This window comes from Nesoenas mayeri, assembly GCF_963082525.1.
Source record: "Nesoenas mayeri genome assembly, chromosome: 3".
In the NCBI taxonomy this organism is placed as follows: Eukaryota; Metazoa; Chordata; class Aves; order Columbiformes; family Columbidae; genus Nesoenas; species Nesoenas mayeri.
In genome coordinates this window covers 102,579,216-102,592,745 of record NC_137544.1, presented here as the reverse complement: position 1 = coordinate 102,592,745, position 13,530 = coordinate 102,579,216, and the positions used below count along the sequence as shown (strand labels likewise).

Sequence of the window (13,530 nt, the reverse complement as noted above, 5' to 3'; positions counted from 1 at the left end):
TGCTCAGGTTTTACATGGGTCTGAGTCGTGTCCGTTGTTGTAATGGAAACACTCCTGTTGGTTTCTGTGGCTTCAAGTGCCTTTGCGGTGCTGTTCTAGATCTCTGTCACTGGGAAGATTTTTGGATCTATACCTGCATATAACACTAGAGAGAACTTAAAATGCAGGAAGAAAATTGATCTCTACTATATTGCTCCAAAACAAATTTGTACAGCTAAGCTTTGACTGGTTACGTGTTGTGAAGTGCCGGTTGTCACAGCCATTAGTAATTAAAAACTGAAGTTGCAGCATTTTGGAAAATGTGCCCTGTGCATTTACCTTGGCTTGTCTGGTAAGGAGAGAGATGCAAATGCACAAGAGGAATGCTCTATTTAAAAAAAAGAAATAAAAATAAAAAAAATTATTAAGCCAAATTGAAATTTGTTTATCTCTTAGAAGATCATTATAGGGTCACTGAAGTTGTATTTCAGTTCTGGCTTTAACAAAGTTTGTTTAATCCAACTGTACTATACAGTTTTCTATGTTTAATATGCAGTGATGCATCACCAGACTGTGACCCACCCTCTACCTTTCCTTTCTCGTGTGAGTAGTCTTCCTGGGATCAGCAAGAAAATGACCCCTGGTGTTTCAGACAATGAACTCTTAATTTTTACTTTAGGAGCATCCTTCATCTTAATATTGCAGCCTTCTAGCAAAAACCAGAGGGAAAAAAACAAAGTGGGCAACCTGGAGCGTTGAGTTCTTGAACCTGTTAGCTCCTTGGAGCACTAGAGGTTTAGTCTTGTGTGAAGAAAAGCTCTGACTCCTTGGTGGCTTGAGGGTAGAACAGCTGTAGGGTGTATGGAAAGCAAGGTTGTAAATTTTGGTGTTGTGTGTGTCCAATCCCTCCTTTGTTTCTGGAGATTTTAGCGTGAGAAGGGCTAGCACTCCCTCTGAGGGCACTGTGGCAATGGAACCAAACAAGCATGGAATCCATATGGGAATTGAAAAGCGGCCAATTAAAGTAGGCTTTTAGAGTCTGTCGTATTATTTAATGGAAGAATTAAAAAGCTCAGGTTCATAATGTAGTGAACAGAAGGCTACTTAAAAACAGAAAACCCGAAACAACAAGGAGCAGCATGATGGCCAGAGAAGCAGAGCTGAACAAGTCCCTGTGGGTGTTGTAACTGCTCAGTCGGCCCCTGTGTGCCTGCTGTGGCCCCACTCCCGAGCAGGCAGCGTGGGCGCCGTGGGTGCTCGGGGTCCCCGCGGAGCCGCCGGCGCAGCCGCGATTGCACGTACACGGACACAGCGCCACAGCAGCTCCCGGCCCTCCTGGCAACGGGACGCACCGAACTCATTTGGGCCTCACACCCCATTTCACGGTGATTCACTTTGCTCAGCAAGCAGCTTCTCTGCTGCTGATATTTTATTTTTTTTCACTCTCCCCCCACCTTTCTCCATTCGTTCCAGCAGTGAGGATGAATTTCCCTGCTGGGATTTGAATTGTTGCTCTAAATGAGGGGTTTTTGTCTCTCTCTTTTAAGTAACGCAAGCTCAGGTTTCTTTTTTTTCCCCTTTGTTTTTAACTTGCTGCATTTTGCTGCTTTATGATTACTGCTAATAACTGCCATTTATTTTCCTTTGAATTCCCTTTCTGCATCATGTGCATATGCCTTCCAGGGGTTTTGGTCCAAAATGCCAGGGTCTCTGGCATGTGCTTATTTTATTTTTAGAACAAAGAACAATGAAAGATTTGCTTTGTGGAGAAACTTTGTACGAGGAATTACATGGACTTTGCAAACTGAGGTCATGAAAAATAATCATCATTAGAATACACTATTAAAATAAATGAGTCTTTTTCATGCACGCACCGGGTCCCTCCTTCCCGTGATGCCTGTGTGTTTGCTCAGTCGCTGATAAGGAGCTTTAATCACTTCATCATTAAACATAATTGTTCTCCTTGCAAAATGAGCCACTGTAGGTTTATACAAGTACTAAAGACCTTCCTTGCAGTAACTTACTCCTGAGCCCATTAGTTCTAGTTCCTCTGTGGATTGTCAGGGGAGCCTCCATGGCTTATGTACAGCCAGGATGCTCATACTCTTACCTGCAACTCACATTATTGTGTGGCGAAGGACACAGAGGCAGAAATTTAGTATTTTGTACTGCAAAGTAGGTTGGTTGCTCACATTTGAAAAAAAAAAAGAACAGGGCAAGGTAAACAAGAGACAGCAGTATGATCCTACAAATGATTTAACAGACTTTTTTAAGCCTTCAGGTATAAATCTTCATTGAGAATAGTGCAGCAATGGATGAGGAGACAATTTTTTTATTATTATTATTATTGGTAAGGTCTCTGATTCTCTTTTGTTGGTGTTTGAGAGAGATCTGGGAATGAGAGGAGAGATTTCAATTCTTCCTTGTCTGTTGCATGTTAAAAATGAGGCATTTCTAGCCCACTGGGAGGATGAGAAGCAAAGGGTTAACTGTAAGAGCAAAGGGGTCTGTTAGAGCAGCGACTCTAAGGATCATTGTAAGGCTGCGTTTAACAGCAAGTTGGTAACAATTATCTGAAAAAGTCTGAAATGTATCAAATCTGTTCATACAAAGCCTCTATTTAATTATCCATTTTAAAATACAGGTAGAGAAATAAGTAGTAACTGTGAGTCTCTGAAAATACCCTTGTGGGGGGTTGGAATCATTGTCCGGTCTGAATTTTCATAACATCCTAGTTTAAAAAGGCATTGCAATTGCAACTCGCTTTATATGTGGCTGCTTTATCTCAGAGTGAGGATGGGGAAATAACTATATATAAATAGGAAGAAATTAACAGTTATTGCAGGGGGTGTTTTGTAGAGTGGAAGTAAACTAATGCTCAGAGCTACCTGTAGTTCTTTTCACATCCTGCATCTGTAAAGGTTCCCTAAACCTAATTTTAGTTAATGGTAGTGACTTAGTAGTGCAAATCATGTTAGGAGCAGGATGAAGTCTCATAGAATCACAGAATTACTTAGGTTGGAAAAGACCTTTAAGATCGAGTCCAACCATTAGTCGAACGCTATTTAGCCAGAGATTAAACGATACGCATGGGCAATAGAAAGTCCCTCTGTCCTAAGAAGCCAACTCGTATACAAAGAGATGGGCTAAATAAGCTGAGAAGCCTTTTCCCCTTAGATCAACTGCGAGTTAATAGGAGCTGAAATAAAATCTCCCAGAACTCACTTCAAAGTGCTCTTTTCCCTTCTTTTAGAGACAACTTAGGTTTAAGGAAATACCATGTCCACGTAGAGAAATTGTGGCTTATTTCTTCCTTCAGTAAAGGACCACATCAGTCCAGTACCTTACCAATTTAGAAAATCACACGGGATCTCAGGATGCAAAACACGAGCGATAATCAAAATACATAGAAGAACAGTGTCAGGTGCTCTGGTCATCTCTGAGCGGGCTGAAAACAGGAGGCTGATTCTCACTTTGGCTGAACTGGTGTAGGTGTGGAGTAATGCTGTTAATACCTTTGGAATTAGATAAGTAAATGAAATACAGATTGATCCACTGTGTGTTCATAACTCTGCAGGCATTAGGGATTAACATGGTTATTGTATAAAGTTACACATGTGTGGCACAAACGATGGAATCAAAGAGAGAAATTTTAATAAGATCCTTGGAAGCTTGTGTTCAGAAAGAATTTATTATGCCATGTAACTTGAATATATCTATAGCAGCTTAATGAGGCTTGCAAACCATCCTTTCAAGGAAATTCTTGAATTATTAGATGTACCTTTTCAGTTGTCTGCATATGTCCATGTAATTCAACACTTCTCTGTTGCGCTGCCATGTGCTTCCAGTCTCTGCACTAAACTGCAGAATATTATTTTGCGAATTTTGCTGACTTGCTGCCCAGATAATTCAGCTCTGGTAAGGTTGGGGTTTTAATGTATTTTGGGGCCTTCCTTTGTAACATCCAAGGCTGAGCTGGCAGTCAATAAGTAAATATGTCATTGTGTATGTCTGCATTGCAGAATCTTCGGCCTCAGGAAAGTCGGACCATGTTCAGTGGCTCTGTCAGTATCCCATCAATCACGAAATCGCGCACAGAACCAGGACGATCGATGAGCGCAAGCAGCGGGTTAGCAGCACGTAAGCAAACTACAGTGTTGCTTTGGGGTCTATGCACAAGTATTTTAGGAAAACAGTTGCCTGGAATTGTGTCTATCCGTACTGCCACTAGACAGGGTTTCCAGAAGGGATGGCTGACTGTGTTCCCACTGATGGCAAGCACGGTATTTTCATCTTGCTTTCAAAGGAGCTCATGGATAAGCAGCTAGCACTTTCGAGAGCCCTACATTTGTAATTTCTCAAATTTTTAAGACTGATGTTAGAATTAAAATTACATTCTTATCCTTGGGACTGCTTGGCTGCTGCTTAAATGTTTTAAATCAGCAGCAAGTTGTTCAGAAGTTCCATGTATTAATTTTGTTGCTGAGCTGTGTAGAGCTCTTGATGCCTCTCTTGCTGCTAGTGCAAAGACAAAGCAGTAGAGAACTGGCTGCTGGTGGCAAGAGTTGCATTGTGTTGCAAACACCTTTCCTAGCGCTGCCTTTGTGTGCCAGAGTCAGCACAGTCACTGGTGCTCAGACCAGGCAAGTGATTTGATAGTGGACCATGTGAAAACAGAGGCTAGACCGGTGTCCCAGCTTTTCTGGGCTTTTTCCCCTGCTGCGGCACACGTTGCAATTGTTGCACATTGGCCGCTGTTTGCAGAGTCTGCTGGGTCTGTACCTGCACGTGTGCTGATGCTGACATGCCAAGGGAGGGACCAAGGGATCCCCAGGAAAAGCTGCAGCTGGCAGCAGACAAGACTAAGGCCAGACAGCCTGTAGGCCATGAGCTGAGTATCTTGGGCCATGCTGGAGGAAAGCAGAACTACCCAGAGAAGCAGCTAACAACTTCCGAGTGCCTTGAGCAGACGTCTGTAACACAGTTTAATTCCTGCGCACGTTTTAGGATCGTCTGCACAAAACGGCAGTGCTCTGCGGAGGGAATTCTCAGGAGGTAGCTATGGAGCAAAGCGTCAGCCTATGGCATCGCCTTCAGATGGTTCCTTATCCTCTGGTGGCCTGGACCAAGGCAGCGATGCACCAACAAGGGACTATGAGCGAGAGGTGAGTGGCAGGAGAAAGGGGGGAAAATGTAAGTCTGTTGATAAAGATGAGGAAGTTAAATTCTATCACACGTTTGGCTACAAGTTTGGAGGATGTTGACAATTAAGACTTGGATTTCCTGTATTTCAAGCTATCTTGACAAAAGACTTTATTCAAACTATCTTAACTCTGGTCCTGGTATTTAACATGCAGAAAATGTTCTCTGTGTTCCTTACCTGGAGCTACGTGGGTAGTGAGGCTCCCAAAAATACTGGCTCCATAGAGTAGCAGCTTGATAGTGACCTGTGCACAGCATGAAGTGCTGATCTTCCTTCTGCTCTTTATTTGCAAAGATTCTCAGGCTATCTTAGCAACCATTTCACAGGAGACATTTTGTACTCAGGGTGCCTCTAGTTAACAAGGTAATTGGAGAATTATAATATAATAATTTCATGTAGAGCGGAACCTGGATTTATTAATTTGTATCCTGTGCAGAACAAAACTATAATTATGATAGGACTGTAATCCTGCCCAGTGCTGCCCAGTCCCTCCAACCAAGAATATTTTGCGTGGGAGGGTTCAATCTGAACTTGGCCAGCAAAACTTCCCCAGCCTGTTTTCTTACCAAGAAGTGAAAAAAATTAAGAGTTCACACAAGTACTGAATATATCCTTCCAGTTGAAGCTGGAAGGCAACTGTCAACGCAGTCTCAAGCTCAGACATAGTTGCGTTCTGCTGTGCTCTGGAAAATCCAACTGGAGTAACTTGATAAGATGCTTTGAATTAATATCCTGAGAGTGACATAGAAGAGGTAGCTGTGATGAAGCTCATACCAAAAAATCTCTCAGTTTAGTGCAAGAGTAGATCGCATCATCATAAGCTGTGGAAAGGCCAGAGCTGTTTTAGCTTCACGAACAACCTGAAGTTGCACACCCTGCTGACCAAGAGGCCCTTGGCAACGTGCAGACTGCAACAATCCCACGGGTGCTGTGTCCTTATGTCAGCATCAGCTATGCCTGCTGAAAGCGGAGTGATCTGACCCCTTACTCTTAGGTCTCCTCAGACCAGGAAATTCTGAGCAAAATAATTCCTCGGTATTTTTAGACACAAGCAAAATACATGGAGGCCCTTGAATCCAGTCACCTGCTGCTCAGACACCCTCAGTCGCTCTCAAATTTGCCTGGCCTTTTACTTACTGGTGTTCATCTGTGTCTTTTGGGCTGCAGGACTCTGACTCTCCGAGACACTCTACTGCATCGAACAGCTCCAACCTCAGCAGCCCTCCCAGTCCGGTTTCTCCTCACAAGACCAAGAGCCTCTCCCTGGAGAGCTCTGACCACGTGAGTTGGGACTCATGAACTGCTTCAGCATTCAGATTTGACATCACAGCAGCTTGCTGTCCCCATGGCTGTCCCCTTCACTTGCTCCAGTTCTCACCTTCATCATCCTAACCCACCCCATTCCCTGTCTGAAAGCGATCTGGGAGTGGGGTACAGAGGAAGGTAAAAGCTGGTTGTCTTCAGCACCGTTCGGCGTTGCCTCACTTGCCCTTCCCCAGAATTGACAGCAGCGAACGAGCAAAGCTTAGGGTGTTGGTAAATATCAGATGCTGTGGATTTGTATTAGTATTGGTTTCATTTTTGTGGTTACAGCTGCTTCATTTTTAAAGACATATTTATCCCACCCCCCTTCCACTTCACAAAAAGTAGCTTAAGTAGACCAGACCAGTATCAACAAGAGAAAATTCAGAGGGATTTTGTTTCCATACAATAGCTCATTGTACTGTACAAAAGTAGCACAGAGACCCCTTCCCCTGCATGGGGAATGATCAGTATGTCAGAGGCACATAAAAGCTTTCAGCCACCACGTTTGAATGTCAATCTGATTGTCGCCAGCAAATCCTTATTGATTAAAATGATGCATATTTTACTACAGTACAGAGTTTAAATAAATACGCAGATGTTAGAGTAAAATACGTATGTATATATTCAAAGAAAAAAAAAAAGCATTGTGTATGCAGCAGAAGATGGATGCTTATTTAAGAGAGCCTTTAATTTAAGATTTGTGTTGTCCCTGTTTTCATGCTCGGTAATATACAGACTTGGAGGCCTGGCCTAAAACCTTTCGTAGGACAAATATTCCTTGTGCGTAGTGCTCGCTGCGCTGCCGGGAGAGGTCCCTGCAGTGCTTTCGCAACATTTCTTTACTTCTGGCAGCAGCATAACTGAAGCTATAATTCCTACTTTCCTGTTCATCCCCATCCTTTGCAAAAACGACAACGATGGGAAAGCAACCCCTTGCCCCAAAATCCGAGGGCACCGGTCACCCCGGCGGCTGCGCTGGTTTCTCGTGCGCTGGCGGTGCGGCTGGGGAGCCTGGCGGCGTCCACAGTGGGGGTCATTCGGGCAGCAAGGGCGCTCAGCGCAGCAGCGTTCAGCAGGAAAACTGTTTCCCTGCGTCAGTCTTTGACCAGGCTGAGCAGCCTTCCGCATCTCCTTGACCATCCCTCACCAGAGAACTGTTACCGCCGTTACCAAATACTAGTTGCTAATACACATCAGCCAAATGAGTGCCCTTAGCCTGCAGCTCGCTGTGGCTGGCTCTGCCGCCACTGTAGCAATGAAGAACCTTGAAGACTGACCTCACACTGTTCACACTGTGGTAGTCGAAGATGCCTCGTCACCCACAACTGCCGTGCTGGCAAGGTTGGTTTTCCTCTCTCTCCCCGACCCGTGCTTGTGGGTTTGTGCAATTTGCAGTTGTTTCTATGCGCTCACCTGCTGTTTGGTTCCAGTAGCAGGTCAGGTTGGAGGGCAGAAAGTATTGCGGTGGAAGACAGAGCCCACTGAAGTTGCAAAAGTAATTAAAAAGCTGAAGCTGGTCATGCAGTCAACAGAATAAAGTGAGAGACTGATGTACAAATGGATGGTAAGAGGAAGATGTCTCTTCTCTTTAGTTAGCAAGGCAGATGTGCTTTTCCTTTGGGAGTGCGTTCAAATGAGCCTCTCTTCTCAGTAGTGTTGTCGGTGGCTTTATACTATGACCATACTCAAACACATAAGGGCTTTTTGTATTTAGAATACTGGTTTTTGTGGGTTTTGGAAGCTTGTTATGGCTCTTACTAAACCATTCCATGTTCTTGCAGTACTCAGCAGTATATAATGTTTCACCCACATAGAGGTGTTAGGAGTTTTCAAGTTTCTGTCTTCCCTAATGGAAGTTATAGGTAAGTTCAAACCATGTACAGTAATTTCCAGGTGTGATCTAAATGTGAAATAGGGAGTGAGGCACACAGATCATTTAATCCACTTAATCATGCTGGGTCTCCTAGGTAAGATTTTCACTCTGAATCAAGAGGCTTGTCCAAGTTTAAGCTCATTCAATGCTATTTTGGGACAGGAATTCCAGAATTTTATATAAGAAACCATCGTATCAAAAGCCTGTCTCTCTCCTGTTTGGGTTTTTCAGGGTAGCAAGCTGGTTGTGTTGTTTTCACTTCAAAGCTACTACTTTTGCAAGCCTGGCATTTAATGATAAAAGCTTTTGCAAAGGGCTAAGCACTTGAAATTGATCCCTACCAGAATAGTTGTCAGTCTTTCTGAGGGACAGATAGGCAGGGTGTTACTGGCATTATTAAAATTCCACATCAGCTTCTTTATAAAGGCTGCATATCGCTTCAAGTATAGCCACTGCTTTTTCCCCACAATTCCCTCCTGTTGGTGTAACACGTCCACACACTTTTCAAAGCCTTTGCAGACTAGTTTTGTATTTACTGTGTGTTGTATTTAAACATTAATCTTGTTTTGATGTTGAGAGAAGGCATTTAAAGAGCGGTCATTTAAGCTGGAGCAGCCTACATGACAGTCCCCTGAGAGTGGCTCACAGGATCCTATTGGTAGTTTTTTTGCAGTGGGGCTAATGCTCTATCTGAAAACAGAACCCAAAGAATCACAACACAGCGAACAGTTAAGTCAAGTAAACCCCCATGTTTACTCTGTTACGGTGCCTGCAATCTATTGATATCAGAACCCGGCATTTTCAGGCAGTGTAGGTCAGCTATGTTACACAACTGCGCTCCAGAGGATGAGCGCGCCACAGGCCTACATTGTTTGTACACCACAATTTCTAAGCCTTGGCAAATTTCCTTTAGGATTATTGTATTTAATCATTAGTTTGGTACTGTGCATTTTTCTATGCGTATATTCAAAAGAGAAGCAGCAACTGTTCTCTCAGTTGAAAAGCAAATGACCGCATCACTTATTGGAAAAGAGAAAAATTGTCGTAGGACTTGAATAGTTTGGGATATTTGGGGACCATTTGATTTTTGTTGGTATGAACACTGAAAAAAATGCATACTATAGCTGAGCTTTTTAAATACTCATTGGGCTAGGGAAGATAACTTGGTCATTTGAACTGTAAGACTCTTGACTGGTATCTCTCAGACTCTTAGGGTTTGCTGTTTGCTGCTGTGCACTGTAGCGTTGCTTCCACGCCACAGCGAGAGAGAGGGCTGCGTTTTGTTCAGGGAGCTTCAAATCTCCCACCGTGTTTCTGACCGTAGCATCTGTTCTCTGTACACAGCCTGTATCTATCTAGCTGATTTTTTCCTTTTGGCTGAGACTGAAGGTGTTTGCATTTTTGGCTCTGCTTAATCATATGGCTTGTTGGGTTTTTGCAACTTTATTGCTTCTCTTTCGATGGCAACAAAGGATCTGAACAGATTCAGGCAGCTACTAAGGATTCCAGGTTATAGAATGAATAAGGTTTGGTAAGTAGTTTTCCCCTGCACGTGTGCGCACACGGGTATGTGGCTTCCTTCCACATTTCATAGCCCCAAAGCAGGGTTATAGCACTCTCTTCTCTGATGCCTTTGACCTGTAGAAGACAGCTGGTGGTTTCAAACAAAACACAACATTCCTGAGGCTGTGGTGAAGTAGTCGCTTTTTTCCTCTCAGTTAGTTGCTGTGGCTTTGCTATGAATGTACATTTTGCCCATTTTAACGAGTTTCAAAACTGAGTCAGGAATGTTATCTTTTTTATTCTCCTAAAATTACAAGCCAGGTGTGTGATTCTCAGGTATATGGCAGAGGGAAGTTAAGGGTCTTGTCCTAATAAAAAAGTCCAAAAAGCATAGAGTATTTATAGAAATGTAGTTAAGCTGCACCTAAGTGGTTCACACAGTATCAGCCTTTCAAAACAAAACAGTTGGAATATTAACACAGAAAGATTCCGGCACCATATTGTCTTGCATGGCCAGACCCTGAAGGACAGGACAAACATGCTCTTGGGTGGAGGAAGGGTGTGTTTTCCATTTTATGCAAGCTGTTTAGTTTTCAGTGACTTCATTAAGGGTAAAATTTCTTGCAGTGGAAGTCCCCACACCTCCGGAGCCTTAGTCTGAGAATGGAAGTGGCACATAGTAGCTTCTGCTGTGTTGGGTTGTTTTTGATACTAGGAGTCAGTTCCATGGAGTAAATGGGACAACCTTCTGCACTAACACAAATTGCACCCTTGCGTGGGCTGTGTGTTCACACTGTATTTGATACACCCCCCCCAAAACCGCTCTGCTGCAGGCTTCCCAGCCTAAATTCCAACTCCACTTTGTCTTTCATTCCAGCTGCAGCTCAGCTCAACCTCTTTTCATTCCGCATTTAAGAAAGTCTCATCCACAGGGAAGAAATCTACAAACCAACCAGTGTTGGTATTTCAGAGCAATTATACCTGCCTTTTTATGTATGACAGTTTCATATCATTTATTTTTAAAATACGTTTTTTAGGTTTTTCATTGTAATATTATTGTACAGTTTTGCATGGCATAGATGTAATCACTTTTTTTTTTGTTTTAGAGTATAAAAGCTGACAAGTGTGCGTGTGGGGGAAAGATTCTGCTTTTTGCCTCTTCTCACTTTTGTTTAATGCCCTCAGTGTTGTAGGGGACATTGTAAGAGATTCTCTGCTACAGAACAATGATGTAGATTCTTTTGCACAGAAATATTTAAGGTGGAAAAGTCAACAATGTAAAAATGACTTACCACCAATATTTTATGTTGGTAACACACTTAATATTAACCTACTTTGATGTACTGCAATAAAACAGGGAACTGTTAGAAATGCAGATGTTTTGTCTTTTTTTCTACCTCCCCATGTTAAGCTTTGAGAAAGAAACAGAAGGGGGAATAATGGTGTTCTTGAAGATAGAACCAACATGTTGTAACACATCTGCACCAGTGCAAAGCGGGAAGAAAAGTAATATATGAGAAAATCAACATAGCTCTAACAGCTTTGAGAAAAAAAGTACCGGAACCTTCTTGAAAATTTGAAGTCAAGCTACCTTATACTTTAGTATGTTGAACTTCATCAACTAGAGTTTTCTTAACCTTTTTCTTAGGTCATCTGTCCTGTGTCAATATTTCTAGTCATTGTTTTGATGTTCCACCTTCATTTAGTTACACATCAAAGGTTTCAGCTGCCCTAGAGACTGGATTCTGACTTACTGCTGAGCCACCATCAAACTGATGTAAGTGCATCTTGAAATCCCTGTGAGGTTTTGCATGTGCTCCAGCCCTTTCGCATCTTCCAGCAGCTCCTCACAAGCCAGTCCAGGATTTTCTGTGCACCAGAGTCTGTTGGTGGAGGCCTGGCTGTGAGTATCTGCTTCTGACAGCCACCCGCAGCAGGAGCGCAGGACTCTGGTAACAGGAGACACAGGATCTGTAACAGCAAAGACCACCAGCAGTACCCTCGAGGAGCACTTCTTACATGGCCACAGAAATGGCTGATCCTGTCCCTCTCCTTCAGTCAAAATTACTACTTTCTCAGCCTCCTCTTTTAGCTTATGTGGAGCTCATCCCAGCTGTTTCCTGTGCTCAGACTTGTATATTTTTGATTTCCCCCAGTTCCTGCTGCACTACCACAGCTGCGAAGGTCTTGGGAAATGGGCCTTCTATTGCCAAGGGATTTGGACATTAGAAAAGCAGCTTTCTGTTCAGCTCCTCAGCATTAGTCCCTTCCAATCCCTAGCATTCTGTGATTCTGTGATTAGTTTTCTCTTTTGATGCAGCAAGCAGGTTGTTACCTAAAGAAAGAAGATATTCATATCACTGCTGATGTTCATGATGATTTAGGCTGAATCTTGATTCTTTAGAACGGAAAATCCCCATGTTCAGAGAAGCAGACTGAGCCTCCAGCTTGCCTCAGGGAACACTGAACCATTTTCTGCAAGAGGATTTTTCTGAGACTTAGAAGCTTGCTGCAGCACTGCTCATGTCCTCACCCTACATGTGTAGCCCAAGCACATGCACCAGCTGGCACAGAGCAAGCAACAGTGCTAAAGGGTTCTCGCTCATCAAAAATGTCATGACTTCTGTGACTTCAAGACAGAGCAGTGCTTCTTGCTCACTTTTTCTCCACAGCTGTTACTTATAGTGACATGCAGTTCCTCGTGTCACAGATCGCTCTGGACAAAACTGTAGAAATTATTAAAGCTTTTAGAATATACACAAACGGCCTGGAGAATTAAGGACAAAGTGCTGTAAGCAGCTCTCCTAATAAAGGAGTATCTTAAGTTGCTACCCTTTAGGTAAAGGTAAAACAACTCCCATTGTTCAGCTTGATGTTACTCTTTAATAATACAGTCTCTTTCAAAGGAAGGAAGATGTTTGCCAAGCTGAACACCGATGCCCCAGCAGCATTATACGAAAGATCTGTGGTCACATGGACAAGCACATACCACTCTCACCTGGTTGTGCTCTTTTGAGTTACTTTGCAAGTTCTCTGAACACACTAGGTCTGAATCTTCAGTTTCAGAAATTTTGCTCTGAAGCTCACATCATAATCCAATTCCCTTGTCAGCTTTTTATACTTTGGATTTTAACATAAGCATTTAACATCTCAAACAGTTCTTGTTTTTACAGTTGCAAGGTCTAAATCCAAAGGAGAAAAACACTAAATGTCTATCAGAACACAGAACAAGGGACCTTACTTTGAGCATACAAAACAGCTTAATGCAAAACAATTATTCACTGCATAGCAGAGTTTACTCTTGTCAAATGAAAAACCAGATGAGTACTTTCAGTTTAACTAAACCATACTGGATATTTCTCAACTGAGTCTTAAAGGAAGCAGCTTGTATGTTTATGATCTTGGAAGAAAGGTAATAAAATAATCCTTTGTCCTATTTCACAAAGGTCCCTCCTGAGAGAGACCATTTATTCACTTACTTACCTGTTCTTTACCTCTGGAAGTGTCAGCAGTCAGGATTTCTTATGTACTGCAGTTTAAGATCATAAAACCTCTGTATTCCTGGGCTGTGTTAACTCAGTAGGCACAACTGAGCCTGCTGCTGAATATCTGGCACCTGCCCAATATGGACATCTGCCTTATGAGCACCATGGAAGCATCAACGCCA

General features: G+C 42.9%; 1 protein-coding gene across 2 annotated transcripts in view; it reads left to right on the top strand.

The window, feature by feature from the left end:
• The window catches only part of CDC42BPA (CDC42 binding protein kinase alpha), a gene marked incomplete at its 3' end in the record, with an annotated part of 191,382 nt that extends 183,396 nt beyond the window's left edge, over nucleotides 1-7,986 (top strand). For both annotated transcript variants that reach the window (XM_080341777.1, XM_080341778.1), the window contains 4 exons: nucleotides 4,002-4,119; nucleotides 4,987-5,144; nucleotides 6,350-6,463; nucleotides 7,924-7,986. In XM_080341777.1, the coding sequence (XP_080197903.1) occupies nucleotides 4,002-4,119; nucleotides 4,987-5,144; nucleotides 6,350-6,463; nucleotides 7,924-7,986 (453 nt within the window). The remainder of the gene's footprint in view (nucleotides 1-4,001; nucleotides 4,120-4,986; nucleotides 5,145-6,349; nucleotides 6,464-7,923) is intronic.
• Between the last annotated feature and the right edge of the window lie 5,544 nt (nucleotides 7,987-13,530).